The sequence below is a fragment of the Leptosomus discolor genome, chromosome 19 (genome assembly GCF_034619465.1).
Source record: "Leptosomus discolor isolate bLepDis1 chromosome 19, bLepDis1.hap2, whole genome shotgun sequence".
NCBI lineage: Eukaryota > Metazoa > Chordata > Aves > Leptosomiformes > Leptosomidae > Leptosomus > Leptosomus discolor.
Window position 1 is genome coordinate 5,443,774 of NC_141409.1, and position 16,413 is coordinate 5,460,186.

Sequence of the window (16,413 nt, forward strand, 5' to 3'; positions counted from 1 at the left end):
GTGCAGGGGTGGTGGGAGCAGGGCCAGGCTGTGCAGGGCACAGGGGACACCCTGCATGCACCTACAACTGCTCTAGTGATGCCGTTACCTGCACTTGCACTCGCTGCAAAGGCACATGAAGGAGGTTGCTCCTTTTGAGCTGAACTCATCCTAAAGCTGGTGACACCATCCAGGAACCCTTAACGCCAGGTTACCCTTCCCTGCTTCATGCCACTGGACAAATAATTACAGCTTTGCAAATGGATGTGGTTAGTTTACCTGTTAAACCTGAATGATGGCATCTTTTTGCCCCTCTCCCCACTCACTTTTCAGGTTTCATCCACCTCTTGGTGCTCTCCCCACCCAGGATGGCGTTGGCCCCTGGTCTGCCAAAGCCCAGCCAGTGGCACAGCAAAGTCAGGGTGCGGGTTGGCAAGAGGAACCAGCTCCTGGGGCAGCAGCAAGTTTCTTTGGAGCAAGGATCCCTTTTCCCTAAGGGAGCCAGAGGAATGGCGAGGGGTATGTATGCACTCACTACAGGGCACAGGTAGCCTGCCAGCATTGCTAGGCCGTGACTACAACTGTTTATCTTGAAAGCTGGAGAGTTACATTCTCCAAAGTTTCCAGGGAGAAAATACAGACCCTTCCTTTCAGCTGTGTGCTGAAGGATGTGTAACCTCGATGAATTCCTCGGTTTTGTTTGGCTTGGGTACACCGTGCTGGGTAGCATCACTGGCCAAAGGCTCTTCTGGCTTTGATCTGGGAGCTAGGTGCGCTTCTCGACAGGTTAACAGCCATCAGACTCCGCAGCCTTCCTGCCAGGGAGTCTAGACTCTTCCACCTGCTGTGTACATATTAACACAGGCTTACACACAACTTGCTCTGTATACGTACCTGTGTGCAATAGCCAGCCTCACCAAGGATGCGAAGCGAAGCTCTTCAGCAGCCTTCCAAGGTAAGCAGCAAGAACCAAGGCCCTGGTCGTTGCAGTGGACACAGCTGCAGCGCGGAGCCAGGGGGACAGCCAGCCTGTCCTTGTGCTGCTCGTGTTTTGCTCCCAGCAGAGGTTAGGGTTACCAGCGTTGAAGGTCTCCTTTCCACCGCTGTCAGCAGCAAAACGGCCCCGTGCTGCAGGTTTTGTCACTCCCCCCCCCCAAGCTCTGCTGAGGGAGGCTGCTGGGATGGGTGTCCCAGGTGCAAAAGACACCACTGTGTGGGAGTCCATTGTAGCAGAGCGGAGAAAAATGTGCTGAAGGGCATCCAGTCAGCCACCCTGTATTTTGGCTGGCATCTCCTAGTCCTAACACCCAGCACCCCACTAATAGCATTAGCCCTGTCACACCATCAGCAGCGTTACAGAAAACACAAGCAATTTGTCCATCAGGTCGGTCAACACCGGCTCTCGCCTGCAGTGAAACCGCAGAGCTGCTCCTCATCACAGCACACACTGCACAGGGCTTTCAGGAGAAATGAATCATCTCCGAGCAAAACCAAACAAAAAAACCCCAAAATAAAACACCATGTTTGTAAAATACAAGGAAAGGCATGGCTGCAGGCCAGAGCCTTGAGAAAACAAGACGGCTTCAAAGCACCTGGAGGTGTCCCCAGCACTAGCAGCAGCTCACCGTGGCGCTGGGACCAGCTGGGATCTGCGTGGGCGCTGCCGGCCCTGGCAGTCCCAGCGCGGGCCGCATCCTGCTGAGCATCTGGGGGACAGGTCCTGCGGGGCGATGGAGCCACCGCCTGCTCTGCAGAGGCCGGGACAGGAGGATCAATCCTGGTTAATCTGCGTCAGTGGCTCCAAAGAGCTGTTTAGGGGTTCCCCCCGCCCCACCAAGCAGTGCGTATTACCATTACCATTACCATGTCATGAAATGAGCAGCTTGGTGTAACACCACGATGCCAGAAACACCAGTCAGGGCACCGGCCGGGACGCCTGCACATTTGCACTTCAAGAGGTTTGCTGTGCTTTGTTTTACACAACAGCAAAGCTGAACGAATATTGCCTCACCTCCTCCTGCACCGGTGTCTCCCGTTTCAGGAGGGGCAAGAACTGTGAGCCCCAGTTTCTCTGCAGCTCACAGACCTGCGCCAGGCCTGGCTGGTGCACAGATTGCTGGATGGGTGCTGAGAGCCATGCTGGGGCTGGGCAGCTCTAGCCAAACAAATGCAAAGTCTATGTTCGTTTGCAGCAAGTCATGGTCATCGTCATCCTCAAAACCAGCCTCCACGGCCACCAGCCGCCTCTGAAGGGCAAAGGGCTGGTTAATGGGCAGCAGCAGTGCTGGGGGCTGAGAGAGGCTTTAACACATGTGACATCGTGGTCCCTCCATGGCCCTCGTGCTCAGTGCTGCACAAGCCTCAGCGACAGTGGCCACAGCCCAGATCCCTCAGAAAAAGGGATTTAGCTTAAAAATTAAGACCTCAGGCAACCTGCAATGCTTTGGTTCTTGCTCCACAGACTGCTACATCAAGGCAAAGTTTTCTGTGAACTCCAGTGGGAATTTGGCCAGGTACTGGAGGCCTTCCCAATGTGCAACGTCAATGTGGCTCAAGAAAACAAAACATAACCAAAGACGGAGGAAAAAAAAAAAAGCAGCTTGGGAGAAACGATCAGAATTATCTGAGTGGATGCAAATCAGGCAAATAGATTTAGCTCAAGAAGAAAAAGGTCTCTGGCTGAACTTCCTCCACATCAAATCCTGCACCTTTGTTTGGTTTCAAAACATTTTCATTTTGAAATTCACCTCCTGCTTGTTTGCTTTTTTATTAAAGGGTTAAAGAACTTGAAAAAAAGTAAATAAAACTATTGGCTTTGGGCTGACTAAACTGATTCATTCAACCCACACTGTTCCCTTTTCACCTTCCAGGTTCATTGTTTTGCTGTAAAAGGAAAAAGCAATAGCTTTGAGTTGATCTGTTTTTTGGTTTTCCCCATCACCCACCCACCCCCCCGCCATCTTCCTGCACTTTTTGGTTTGGCTACCAGGCTGAGAAATCCATTACCCACAGGGATTCCGGGCCAGCCTAACCCACATCTGACAGTAAAAGAAACCAGATTCTCCACGTCTTTTTAGCCCCTGGCTTCCTTCTTGGGTTTTCCCACACGCCTCTAGTTCCCACTGGGGCTGGTGGCCGAGCTGGGTTTTGGGGAGGGACAGGACCCTACACAAAGAGGCTGCACTTTCACCTCCTCTCTATGCATCCAGCCCTTGGCGTCGGTGCCAGTTTCCAGATACAGCCCCTCATCTCTGCCACATCTCGGCATGGGGACAGCTGCCAGTGATGCCCTCTCTGGTCCTGAAACCCTGCGAACACCCAAGCGGCAGTGAGACAGTGTCAGGAAGAAACACCAAGGAGGCAGCGAGATGGACTTGATATGAATCTTTAATGCACAGAACGAGCTGCCGGGAGCCCCGCGAACGAAGGCTGCGCACGGAGCTGGTCCGTCGGCTCGGAGTGGTACAAAAGCCCAGCTTGCCTGCAGCGTCCCGGCACCTGCCTGGCATCCCCCTCCGGGACCTTCGCTGGCAGCGCGGTGTTGCCGGCCACCCGCGCCACCTCCTCCTGGCCTCCTCGGCCACCACGGCACTGGGGCCCCTCGCCCCACAGCTCCTGCCCGGCGGCAGGGCAGGCAGAGTGGGCAGGGCAGGCAGGGAGGGGGTTACCCTGTCTCCAGCAGCTCCCCTCTGCCTGGACCTGGCCTCGAGCGGGTATCTCCTCCTCCCAGGGTTTTGGAGCGTGTAGTCCAGGAAATTCAGTAAGAAAAGATTAAAAAGGAGAGGCTTTTATGCTGAGTCAAATTAGGTAATTTCTTTTTTTCCTCTTGAAAAAATTAAAAAAAAAAAAAAAGGAAAAGAAATTAAAGTCCAACTTGCTGATTCCTTGTTTCTCTGCCATCTGCGTGAGAAAGTCCTGTTTGGCCTCGCTGTCCCCTTCCACCCCTCCGACCACCACCCGACCCCGAACCCCACCAGCCACTCAGCACATCACGAGTCCTCGACTCCTCGGAGTCCCTTTGCCTCCCACAGCTCCAGGCCCACACCTTCCCTCACCGCCCCTTGGACTCCCCGTACGTGTTGCGCAGCATGGAGACCATCTTCTCCTCGCACGTGACTTTGGTGTCCTTTAGGATGCTGTACCAGACCATGCCGGGCGGCCGGACTTCTTCGCTGCGGCAGAACAAGTAGGGCATGGTCTCCGTGCGGCTCTGGATGTAGGCACTGCGTAGCAGGGTCGAGCAGTGACTGCTGACCTTCTCCAGCCTCCTCAGGATCAGGTGTGCTTTCCTGGAGGGGACAAACAGAGATAGAGACAGAGCAGGGCAGGCAATGCAAAGGGGAGACCAGGAGCCAGGACTTCTGGGTTCCACCAGCAGCTCCATCTTGTGACAAGAACAGACGAGACCCACTGCCTAAGACATTGTCTTTCCTGCTTCAAGTGGAGAGAAGCTCTGTTTTGCCCAAAAGTTCTGGGTATATCTACTATTTCACAGCACCAGGTCAACAGGGCTGGAAGGACCTCAGGTCTGACCCACTAGAGCAGCTTGGGTGCCCTGGAGTACTGTCTGCCCCTGGCTAGACGGTCATCACCACGTGCTCCTGGCAGGCTCCAGCTGGCCCCCATGTACCCTGGTGAGACCCCCAGCACCCTACTGCTCCCGACTGATGAGCCCAGCCATCCCCTTCCTGTTTTCCCAACTCTCCAGGAGGCAAATGGCCCAAAAGGACTGACACTAGAAGAGCGAGGAATAAAAGCACAACACATTAAGACAAAACAAAATAAACCCGTTAGAAACCGAGAATCCCCTTGTGGGAGTCTGCAAAGTGCTAAATCAAACAAAGGGAGGGGAAGAGGGTTTACTTCAGTGGTCTGAAAGTCTCAAGATCACAGATTATTTCCTCTCCCTCTGGTGCCACAGGAAAGCTCTGGATTCGGGGCTAAGGGATTTTGCAGTTCCTGCAGGAATGTAAATTCCCGATAATGATATGTCAGGGGCAGCGCTGTCAGTCAGTGAGGCATAAACATGGGGATTATTTGATTATGAAAGCTGAGTGGTGTTTCAGCCCTGGCTGTGAGCTCCCAGCCGGGGGGGGATCACTGGGAGCCCAGTGTGGCTGCACACCCGCAGGCACCCGGGGACGGGACGCCAGGGACAGGCTGGCCAGAGCCACCCCAGCGCCACAGCAGAGGGCAGAGACGGCGGCAGGAGGCCAGAGGGCATCTCGGCATCCCCAGCCGACTACAAAGCTCTCCCCTCAGAGCGGGAAGACTGGATGAAAGGCTGTAGGGAACCGCTGCTCCTCCACAGCTGCGTGTGGAAAACTTCCCCGCTCCTCCCCAGGGGTGACAGGCTTGGGGTCGGCTTTCCAGGGGAAGGGAAGGGCAGAAGGAGTTGTCCCTTCTTGGACGTGCATCCATGTATTGATTTAATCTATAAAGAGAAGGCTGACTAGGCAATTTCAGCCTCTTACCTATACACACACACATATAATAATGATGTCACAGGCCGAGCTGTGGTATATACCTCTGATCATGCTACTCTCCATAGCAGCCAACTGACCTTGGTGCTCCCACTGTGCGTCAAGACGCGACACACTGCCAAGAACAGGGCCGTCGCTGCTGGACACCAGCCGCTAAGAAGTTATGAAGTTCTATGACGGCTTAATACACTTTCAGTAAAGGCTGATTAAAGCTAAGCTCGGTAGCAAATCAAAGTCTGTAGTGACTGTCACTACAGTTAACAAACTTCAGCAAATCAGTCACTGGTGCTGGAAGGGACCAAAAGGCATCATCTGTGCCATTTCCTTGCTGGGATCAACCTGCCTTGATGTGTAACTGCCTAACCTGTTCTTGGAGCCAAGAGCTGGTGATCCTTCCACTGCTCACCCACCCTAACGCTGAGAAATTTTTTTCATAACATCTGTGCTGATTCTCCTTTTTTTTTAGGGAAGGCTGAGCAATCACAGGGCCCACGGTCAGCTCATAGGACAGACTTTTATGTGAGCTGACAGCGCATGAGAGCAGAGCATTTAGCCAGAATATCCCCCTCCTCAAAAAGGGTAACGATCATCTCTCTAAGGCCATAGCTCCATGGTCACCCTTTTTTATCGTAAATCATCTCTACTGCCAAAAGGGGATATTGACCCTTCCCCAGCCCATTGGCTTGTGCTTGTGCAGGTGTCCATGAACCTGAACGCTGTGCTGACATGGGGAAGTTGTCCATCTGAAGGCCAACCAAGCAACCCATGGATGTCCCCCCAGGGTGCTTCCCACTCCAGCTTGCCCCAAGGCCTTTCCCAGCCATAGCAAGAGGGAAGCGACAATGAGTGGCCACGACCAGCCCTTGAGGCAAACCCCAGTGTGTGTAACCACAACTTGGCCCTAACACCAGAAGGAATGGACTCCCCAGCATGTTCCTACACATGTCTGCTGGCCAAGCTCCTCTCTTCCTCCTCTCCTTTCTCACCACTTATCTTTCTCCTACCCTCCATAGCTTTCTTCACCCGTCTCTCACTTCTCTCCCACACAACCTGCCTTTGCCTCCATTTCCCTCGGTCTTCTCTACCTTCCAGTTTTTATTACTTGCTCCACCATACTTCCATGATCTTCTGGATTTTGCTAAAAATCACCATGTTGTCCTTGCTTCCTGATACATACTCAGGTCTCTTATCCAGACAAACACTCCTACGTGTGAGGAGCAGCTCAAGAAGTCCAGGGGTCAAACCATCCAGACCTGCCGATGTCTCACATGCAGGAGGCTGTGCTCCTCGTGGAGCTGGTCTCCACACACCTGCTGCATCTGCAGTTGTGCTTGATGCAGTCAGTCCCAGGAAAGTATCGATGTGTAAGGGTGGGATGCAGCACACGATGGGTTGGCCCTACAAGGATGCTGAAAACACACTTCACTGTGGTCAAGGAGGAGACAGGGTGAAGGGGAGGGAGGGAATCAGGCCCCTCACTTTTGGTGTCCGATGCCAAAGCCCCAGTTTTGATGGGTTTCATTGCTTGAGTCATTTATTTCAGTGGGGTAATGAAGTCATGTGTAAATGTTAGATTTAGCTTTCGGCTGTCAGCTGTTCCTTCTTAAAAAAAATAAGGGGAAAGAGAGACAGAGCGAGCGAGGGGAGGGGTGAGAAAGAGAGAGAGGCTTTCGTGAAGGCTGGGTAATAAATTACTGGAGCAGTTCTTGCGCTGCCAATTTAACACCATAAATCAAGCCCTGGGTATTACCCAAGTGCTCCCTGCGGAGGGCTGTCGGGTCAGAACGACCACCTTTTCAAATACTGGAAATGAAATCTTCCTAAATGCTGACCAACCTCATCCCTGCCAGAAACGGTAATTTATTGCCTTATTAAAGGGCAGGAATCAGGAGAGGATGGCAGGGGAGCGAGCGAGGGGGGAGTCACTCTCACGGCTGCCTGTGGCCAGACCCCAAGCTGCCAGCCCCCAAAGGGATGAAGCAACCCCCTTCCCCCTCACCCCATAGCCCAGACAAGGGGTGCCCCCACGTCGGCATGAGCCAGCGGTGCCCTCCCACCTGCCCCGTGCCCGCTGCAGGGGCTGTTGTTTTAACTTGGCGCCAGCCAGGGACCGATCCTGGTCTCCACTTACGTGACGGATTTAGGGGGTCGCAGCCGCAGTCATAAATGATGAAGAGGGGGATTTAAAAATACTGACGGCTCTAAATGGCTGCTTCCCTCTGCAGTACCTCGTGGCATGGGGAGGGAAAGGGGAGGGGGGCGGGTGTCTGCTGCCGGGGCACCTTCCGAGGCCTGGTGCATGAACCAGTGGCCCCACCGCAAGGGACTGTGGTGCAGTGATTGCACAGGGGACAGGGCACTGAGGTCCCTGGTTGCCAGCCCCAGCTCTGCAAGGACATGCCCAAGAGCAGGAGACATGTTACCTCCTGCTCTGCCCAGCCCCAGGGGGGCTCCCGCAGGGACGTTTGTCCCTCAGCTGCACAGGGGACAGCAACCGCTCACCTCGATGGCTGGAGTGGGATGAAAACATCTCCAGAGCCAGCAAAACCCTCCCTACCTCACCTAGGAGGAAGATACTAAAAAAGAATGAACCGTCATGAAGAAGCAAAGAAGAAATGATACCTGGGCTGGAGGGAAGGATGAGATCAGGGAGAGGGTGGCTGCCTGGCTGCTGTGTTCCCATATGGGGTGATTCTGTCATAAATTCAGATTTTTCCACTCTACTGAGAACTGACCTGGGTCTGTCAGATCCTCATACGGGAGGACAATGAGTCCGGGACTCGATGGCCTCTTATCACAGCCTCCCATCAGTACATTGCATTCCCCCTCGGTACCAGAAGGCAGCTGCTCTGGAGATGCACATCGTCTCCTGCGGCTGTCCCGGCCTCCTGCCTGGGTGACTTGCTCGAGCAAAGGAGAGGCTGTGAACCCCAGGCCAATGCCACATCCTGACCTCGTTGTTGCTGGTAGCCACAAGCAGGGGCATGGAAGGAAGATTTTTAACTTAATTATTTGTTCTGCCTCCTCCTAAAAGCCAGGCTCTGTTTGCAGTGGTCATAAGAATTGTCCTGAAAACACAGTAAGAGAAAATAATAGAGAAATCTCCCCGTTGCTGTGTCAGGGAGCACTCTGGCTGCACAGATCCAAAGGTCTGAACGCACAGTAGCATTAAACCTTCACTGGTTTTGACAGATTCTTCTGTTTTGTTGGAACAAATTAACTCTGTGAGATTCACTTGGTGTCTGTAAGAGGAATGGGGGGAGCAGGAAAGCGGTTGTTGTTGCTAAAGGAGACTATCAGGATGAAGCAAGCCAGGTGCCATGATGCTGCTCACCACAGACTGTCCTGGTTTAGGGCCACCTATGAGCTAAGTTTTTAATGTCTCCTTAATGTAAACGGTCTGGTTGGGACATCTGGCTGTCAGTGTGTCTTCTCGCAAGCAGCTGTTTGCAGTAACCTGTGGCTTTCATGGAAACTGGGCTCACGAGGACTCCAGTGTGATGTATTTATTACACGGAGGCAATCAACTTCCCTCTTGTCGCTCAGTTTTATGAGCGAACATTTACTGTGAAGCTGAGGCTCATCTGATAAACATTTCAAGGTATGAAAATGAATGTCCCTCTGGGAAGGAGAACAGTCCGTCAATTAAAATCGTGTTATGAGATGGCCTCCCTTGGCAAATCCTCACTCGCCTCCCGCTAGATCAGTGCCTCCGTTTCTGTCCAAGCTCCCTGAGAAGCACGGCTGCACGGCAGAGCTTCGCTCTTGTCAAGAGCCTGGCACTGGCTGCCGCGGCCTTTACAGATGCTTCCCCTCGGCTGCAAGCAGCGTGTTTCTCAAGACCAGAACAGAGGCATACCAGCGCTGCTGGGAGCTCATCTGGCTCGGTGAGGAAGACAGACAGCAGCCAGATTGACCACTGACTGCAGATGTGGCTTGGTACAGAGCCGGGCAACAGGGGCAATTTAAATGTCACCTTGCAAATCTGACGGTTTGATGCCGGTATCAGGTTAGACAGCATCCCTCAGTAAGTGTGTTGGATCTCAAGTAACAGAGGACACACGGATGTGTAAGAAGAGGCTGATGGTTCCCAGGGATTCAGAGAGAGAGAGGAACAACTGAAAAGGACAAACAAGTCTGCAGTGTCATCAAAGAAGGAGGGAAGCAGTGGGAAGGATGAGAATGGATCTGTGCCAGAGGCTAATGAACTACCAAAGAAACTATGACCAAGGTCATCTCTGGAGGAGGGTAAGCCTCAGGCCAGCTTGGATTTATGTCCAGGAGGGGTGTAAACTGTTGTGAGGAGCTGTCATCCTGGTATTATGGGCAGATCCTCAGCCGTGTCCAACAAGCAGGCAGAAGCAAGGGGAAAAGAAGGAAAATCTTTTCCCGTTATTCATGGACTGCAGGACCCCACTCCTCCAGCTCCCTCTGCTTCAGCTTCTCAGAGAACAACATGTTAGATGAGGACGCTGGATGAACTGTGTCTTTAAAAGCTTCAAAGCAGATCAAGGCTATTTGACTCCTGTAAGAGATCCCAAGATGTCCAGAGTGATACGGCTACTTCTGAGCATTTCTGGCTGAGTGTTTCCCAAGGGGCTGGGTGGCAGTCTGGCCTTTGCTGGGACACTGCCAGGACACTGCCAGCCGCCTGGATGCAATGTAGTTTGTGTACGTGTGATCTTGTACAGTTGCACCACTCCTTTCACTGTACACTGGGGGGCTGCAGATGCAGCCCCCTAGAAAGGTTGCTCTTTATACTCCCAGAAACAATCCTCTCCCAGTCCTCCTTAGAGCATGAAATGTATAGTAAAGAGAAAATATTTCTATCATAAAGCTGTACATAGGTAACAGACGAGGTGCTGTGGGCTTGCTGGCCTCCTTGCATGGTGTCAGGGGCACCACAGGGCTAAAATTTAGGAGGACCTTTCTAGTGCCTACATCAGCAAGCTGAATTATTCTTTTGGGAGAGACAGAAGTTGGAAAAGGGAATTTTGGAAATATTTACAGTTTGTACAGCAACCATATGCCACTGTGAGAACAGATATATGTCAAGTCAGATAGACAGAGAAATAACTCAAAGGAAATGTCCGTGAAACACACTATATGGAAGACTCAAGTCTACTGCATATAGATTGCTCTATTGTTGGCTCCTGTGATGGTATCACATAGTCAATCTACAGTCACAAGTAATAATCTGTTCGCCAGCACCTCAGCTCTGCCCTTCCAGGGGCTCAAATCTGCTTTCACATATGAATAATCCCCCTGCAGCAGGGCGTTTGCACCGCCACACATGTCCCCAACCACATGAGGAGGCAGCAGGTGCCCAAAGCCACACCTGGGGGGAGCAGTCCTCTCCTCGACTGTCCTCAGGGAGTACAGGTGTGGAGGTGATACAAGGAGAAGGCCATGAGGGTCACACACACCGTGTCTGAGCAGAGGGACGCTCCAGGTGGCAGGACAGGGGAGGACGCAGGGAAGGGACAGGTACCTGGGCCCCAGCTCGTCCTCACTGCGCCAGACAAAGTCTCCGAACTTCTCATAGTGGGAGTTGTAATGGTGCTGGACTCGGAAGAGCATGGAAGCGGAGACCTCCATCAGTGTGTTGTAGGCGGTCTGCTGCTCCTTCCCACTGGTGTAGCCGTTGTAGAGGTTGTAGATTTTGTCAGCTATCTCTGGAAAGGATCAGGGGGATGGGATTAACGAACAGCCAGAAGGTGCCAGCACAGGAAGAGGAGGAGCGAAGCCCTTGGCAGGGCTGGCAGGAGAGGCGGGCAGCTGGGATGGCTGCCAGTCTCCTGGGGCTGCCTGCAGCAGGGCTTAGCGACCTGGGGAGCATTTATCAGCTCCTCAGGCTCATCCTGCTGCGAGTGCCCTGCACGAGCGGAGCAGCCCCAAAGACTCCAGCAATACTCCATGAAGGAACCGGGAGAAGGCGAGGCGGAGGGCTGCCAGCACAGGGAGACGCAGCCTTATCCTTCCAGGTAGGGCAGGCAAGCTCTTCCCTGATTCACCAAACTAAAAGCAATTGCACATCTATGATGCTAAAGGGTGGGAAGAATACAACACTGTTTATAACAGGAAGGTACTTCAGCCAGAAATACAGCACACCATCATTGTGGGCATCTACTAGAGCAGCTCAGGTGTATTAAACAAGAGGGTGCACTCTCTGCTGCAGAAAAGGATCTCTTTTTGGAAATGAAAAATGCACACAATTCCATTTCTTTCCTTCTTTTTAGCCTCCTGTTTGGTCATTTTTCCTGGGGATGCTTATCAATAACATGGAACAAAGCATTAATCAAAACTTTCTTTTGTGTGCTTTTCAAAACAGAAAGCAAGCAAGCAAGCAAACAGGTAACCCGCCTTTCACTTAGAGGAATCTTTTCAGATTTGTAAGCAGCCAAGTGCTCTGGGCGTAAGAGAACAAATGGGATTGGTTTCAAATGCAAACGTGCAAAAGTGGTTGGGCTTTTATCTGTGTTTCTGTTTCAGAGCTGAACCAGCAGCCACCAGCATCCTTCTAAACCCTGAGCCAAGAGTGCCTCACACCTCTTGCTGCCCTGGCCCAGCAAGGGCTGCCTCTCTCACTTTCGCAAGAAGAGATTGCTCTTTTTCCAGGGGACACGTGTCAAATGTATGTGATCGGCTCCCACGGCCGTGCATGGGGAAGGATGCCGTGGCACCGCGTGGACCAGGACCACAGAGGCCACCAGCTGCCCAGCTGAGGGGACTTTGCTACTGGACACTCCTGCCATTTGTCGCCACTCGCCAGATTAACATCCCCATGCCCGTGGGTTAATTTACAGGAGCCCTCACACTGGGAGAGGAGGGACTGGAGGGGCTTGCAGGAGTACAACGAATAGAGGAAAAGCAAAATTAGCAGGAAATGTCTTCTGCCGTGGAAAACGAGGTGCCTGAACACTGACCTTCTGCCTTGCTGTCGTCTACCAGTGGGCAGGCTGTCCTCAGGGTGACCGTGCTCAGCTCTGAGTGTCTCCCTCGTGTATCTACCGCATAGAGGGTAAATCTGGAAGGCAGGAAGGAAAAGGAAAATAATGTCTTTATCCCTCAGTCCCATACCGCCAGGTTGTTATGGGAACCGGCCTTCACAAGAGAAAGGAAAAATGTGGTCCAGGCTCCTATCAGTCAGTATTGGCATCTCAAGCAGATGTGAGATGATCTTGGGCTTAGACCAGGAGAGCACCCAGAGGAGAGGCCACCATGTCCCCACGTAGCATCCATGCAGCTGCGTTCCCTCTCCCCCCACCGTCCCTGGGAGCCCTGCGGGGCTGCACCCTGCAGCCGCCGGACTGCAGAAGGATGCCATCATCTCCGGGGTTGCTTTGCCATGCACCGATACAAACATTATAATGCTGTGGTGTCTGCAAGCCGGGCTCCTCTCTGGCCCTCCTGAGAGCGGAGCAGTAATTCCTGCCCTAAGCAGGCTCTGTGCTGACAAGTGACAGCTCGTACACATCCTGTGAACGGCCCTTGAGGTTGTTTTCTCCCTCGTTTCCTCACCAGGGTGGGGTTGGTAAAAGGGTGGGAATGATCATTTCACACTTGAAGCTAATGGAGAGCATCTGACAGTAAAATACGGCTTTTGTGCTGGATGAAGCATTGAACAAACAGGCTGTGGCTGTATGGGATGTCCCGGGATGCTGAGCTCAGAGTCCTGGTCAGAGTATCAAAGCTCCAAACTGAGAATGCTTCTTCGCAGCAGGGGCGACAATCTTCCATCCACTCTCCCAAAAGGCATTGGTTCGCATTTATTCACTCAGAGCCAGGCATGGAAACTCAATCTGGCTTTGACAAAGTGCAGGAGCTGGCTCGAACCCCTCGGGGTCTGAGATGCCTGGTGGCGGGGTACCCAGCTCCTGAGAAATAACACAGTCCCGCTCCTTATCCTAAGGTAAAACCAAGCAGCTCTTGCAAGTGAGTGCAAAGAGTACTATAAAAGCAGCTGAAGCTTAAATAGGATCGAGACCCTGAGGTGTGTTTACTTCAGGAATGGTCCTAACTCCTTAGCATCCTTCACAGGGACAGAAGCAATGCCTCCCTTTTCCTCACTCCACACACGAGCACCGCCAGCCCCCCTCTCTCCTCCCCGCTGGCCCTACATACCCCACATGCAGCTGATAAGAGCTGACATTTGCACGGTAGCAATTCCCAGCACAGGACATATTCTCTCTGAGCAATTAGCATTAGCTCCTTCACAATACTTGCTGTCTGAAAGGATGCCAGCAGACTGCCAAGGAACCCACTTGTGTGTAGGGACAACTCCCATGTTCACAAAGCTGAGGCATGCAGGGGATGCACACGCTGAGCTCACCCAAGGAGATGCTATTTAATTCTTTGGCATGACATCATTTTCCTTAATTTACAAGGAATGTTGCTCAGAGTGGGAACATCTCACGAAGGACGTCCGCACTGTGCAACTTCACAAGTACCACACACAGGCTGTTCTCCCACTATAACTAAGGGACAGCAACAGAGCAATAGGATAATATCGAATCCAGGGCAGGAGTCCAACTTCAGGGCTTTTCATCCCATCCCAGACATGCCACCGGCCCTCCTCCTCCTTTCAAAGGTTGAGGGGTTCCAGGTGAGTAAGGAGTCTCCTGCTGTGAGCAGGTAAGTTATGTGTCTCTGAGGCTTGGCAGCATGAACCCCCCTCTATCCAGGTCCAGAAAGCAGCAGCAATAGGGACACCCAGTGTTGGGTGGGGGGACCTCCGCCCCAGCGAGACAAGGAACTCCGCAGTGGGAAAGCTGGGCAGAGACCCCAGGAGTCCCGCTGCCCGTCCAGGCGCTCAGCAGCACAACAAGCAGTAAGAGGGCTTCACAACAGGTTACTGCTACGAGCTGATCTCCAGCCCCATCCTGGGGTCACTCGCTTAGCCACAGCGGCTCGGCTGTTGTGCTTTCTGTTTTAAATGGGTGAGCACAGCTAATGTGTAACCTCTGCTCTGCCCGTAGCAGCTCAGTCAGTAAGGCTCCATTAGCTCTGAGGCAATCAGTGCCAGAGCACTTTCCTTGGAAAACGGCAGACTTTTATCAAAACACAATTGTAATATTCAGCAATTAGTGCCCACATCATCTATTCCATCGCCAGTGGGGTCAGGAGGAAGCATCTCTGCTTGGCAGCGTGTTAATGCACCCCTTTGGGCGATGTTAAAGACCTGTGTTAGCTCTTTGACTGCACTTTTCCCCTCTGCCCAGCACACACAGAGACAAAGTCACTCAGCCACCCAGAGCACGAGCATCTGTACTGGTCAGGCCTGGGTTAAAAAATATATATCAACAAACAAGCCCTTCATTTCATCATTTTTTCAGACTGTGTAAGAAAAAAACCCAAAACAAAATGTAAATGGAAAAACATCAGAATCAAAGTGATTTTGATCTGGTTAAAAATCCTTTTTTGAGAAAAAACATAATTGCTTTACCTCACCTGAAACCAGTCCTCTTTCAAGAACCTTAGAGGAAAGTTTTGCATTTCCATTCACTCTGAATGAGATGTTTTGAAATCAGCACCAATACATTGAGCTCTGGCGGAAGCTGGCAGCCCCGGCAGTACGCAGCCCTCTGCACCTCTCTAGCTCCTTCCAGCGAGTGATCTCAGAAGGTTTTCACATTAATTATGGTTCAAAAGATCACCCTGAAGCACAGCAGTATTAATAGTCCTGTTTTATCGATGGTAAACAGAGACATATGGGGTGAAGCATCGTGCCCCGGCGAGGCTCAGTGACATGAACAGTTTGGAAACTCGGGAGATGATGGTTTCCAATCTTGTTCTCAAACCACTTGACCACCCAGCCTCTCTGCAGCAAAACACTTTTATGGCCAGCTAATGGCACTGTGCAGAGTGCTGGGGTTTATTTTTTTCTTTTATTCCCGGAAACAGACAATTAAGAGAAGAGAGTGCAAAGATCTGTGGCTCAGTGTAAACCCGGCATTAACAGGCGGATCTTGCTGGCTGCATCTAAGAGAAACCTCCGGCAGATGCAGGCGACGAGCCGCTGGCAGGGACAGGCCCAGCCTGGGACCCAACAGGGCACTAAGAGGGCAGCCGGCGGGAGGAGAGGGACCACCATCGCACGGGAGGGATGGGGATGTCTGCACAGCAAATAAGGGGAAAACCGAAGTGAGCTCAATGGAGAGAGGGAGCTATGCAGAGCACGTGGGGGCTGGGGTCCAGCTCTGCAGTGCTACATGGAGATCCTCCTGCCGTACCGACATCTACATAAAGCGTTTGGGGCCAAGGACCCCACTGACGATGATGGAGCTGCCACTGATGATGCCAACCCGGATACTCTGTACAACAGAAAAAAGAGGCCAAAGAGTGGTTCTGAGCATTTTGCCCAAGGCAGGGGATCTCTGGGGTAAAGTCAAAGCCAGAACCGAAAAGGTCCCAGACCCACACACAGTGCATGAAACCATGTCAGACAACCTGGAATGCCATATGGTAGCTACGACCTGGCAGAGCCTCCTTCATAACCTGGAAGTGGGTTTTTTAGCAATAAACTTTCCCCGTGATGTTTTCTCATGTTCTCCCTGTACTTTCCAAAGGAGCCTGGGGCTACCTGCTACTATCTCACAGCTGATCCTCTTTTTCACCCGTGCCTCCAGCCAGATCATACATGAACCCTTGGTTTTCTAGACATACTACAATATATTTTGCCTAAAGAGCTTCCAAAGAGTATTTCACCACTGGAAGCACATACGATTGTGGCAGACATCAGCCCCCCCATGCCTGGAAATGCTGCCACCTCTGCGGCAAAACACAGTAGATGAAGCCCTATAAAGTAATGTCACTTAAATGTTTTCTACGAAATTCAACCCTATTGGGACCTGAAGGAACTTTTAGAGAGAGATAGAAAGCAATTAACATGTAGCCTAATGAAATGTCAACCACACCTTTCTCGTAGATGCCCCACCCAACGTTGGCTGAA

General features: G+C 52.2%; 1 protein-coding gene across 1 annotated transcript in view; it reads right to left on the reverse strand.

Moving 5' to 3' along the window:
* Nucleotides 1-4,030: 4,030 nt before the first annotated feature.
* Nucleotides 4,031-16,413, reverse strand: part of ASTN2 (astrotactin 2) — a 354,284-nt gene continuing 341,901 nt past the window's right edge. The window contains exons 21-23 of the mRNA XM_086475491.1: nucleotides 12,389-12,489; nucleotides 10,954-11,137; nucleotides 4,031-4,268 (exon numbers count right to left, since the gene is read on the reverse strand). Coding sequence (XP_086331617.1) covers nucleotides 4,031-4,268; nucleotides 10,954-11,137; nucleotides 12,389-12,489 — 523 coding nt within the window. The remainder of the gene's footprint in view (nucleotides 4,269-10,953; nucleotides 11,138-12,388; nucleotides 12,490-16,413) is intronic.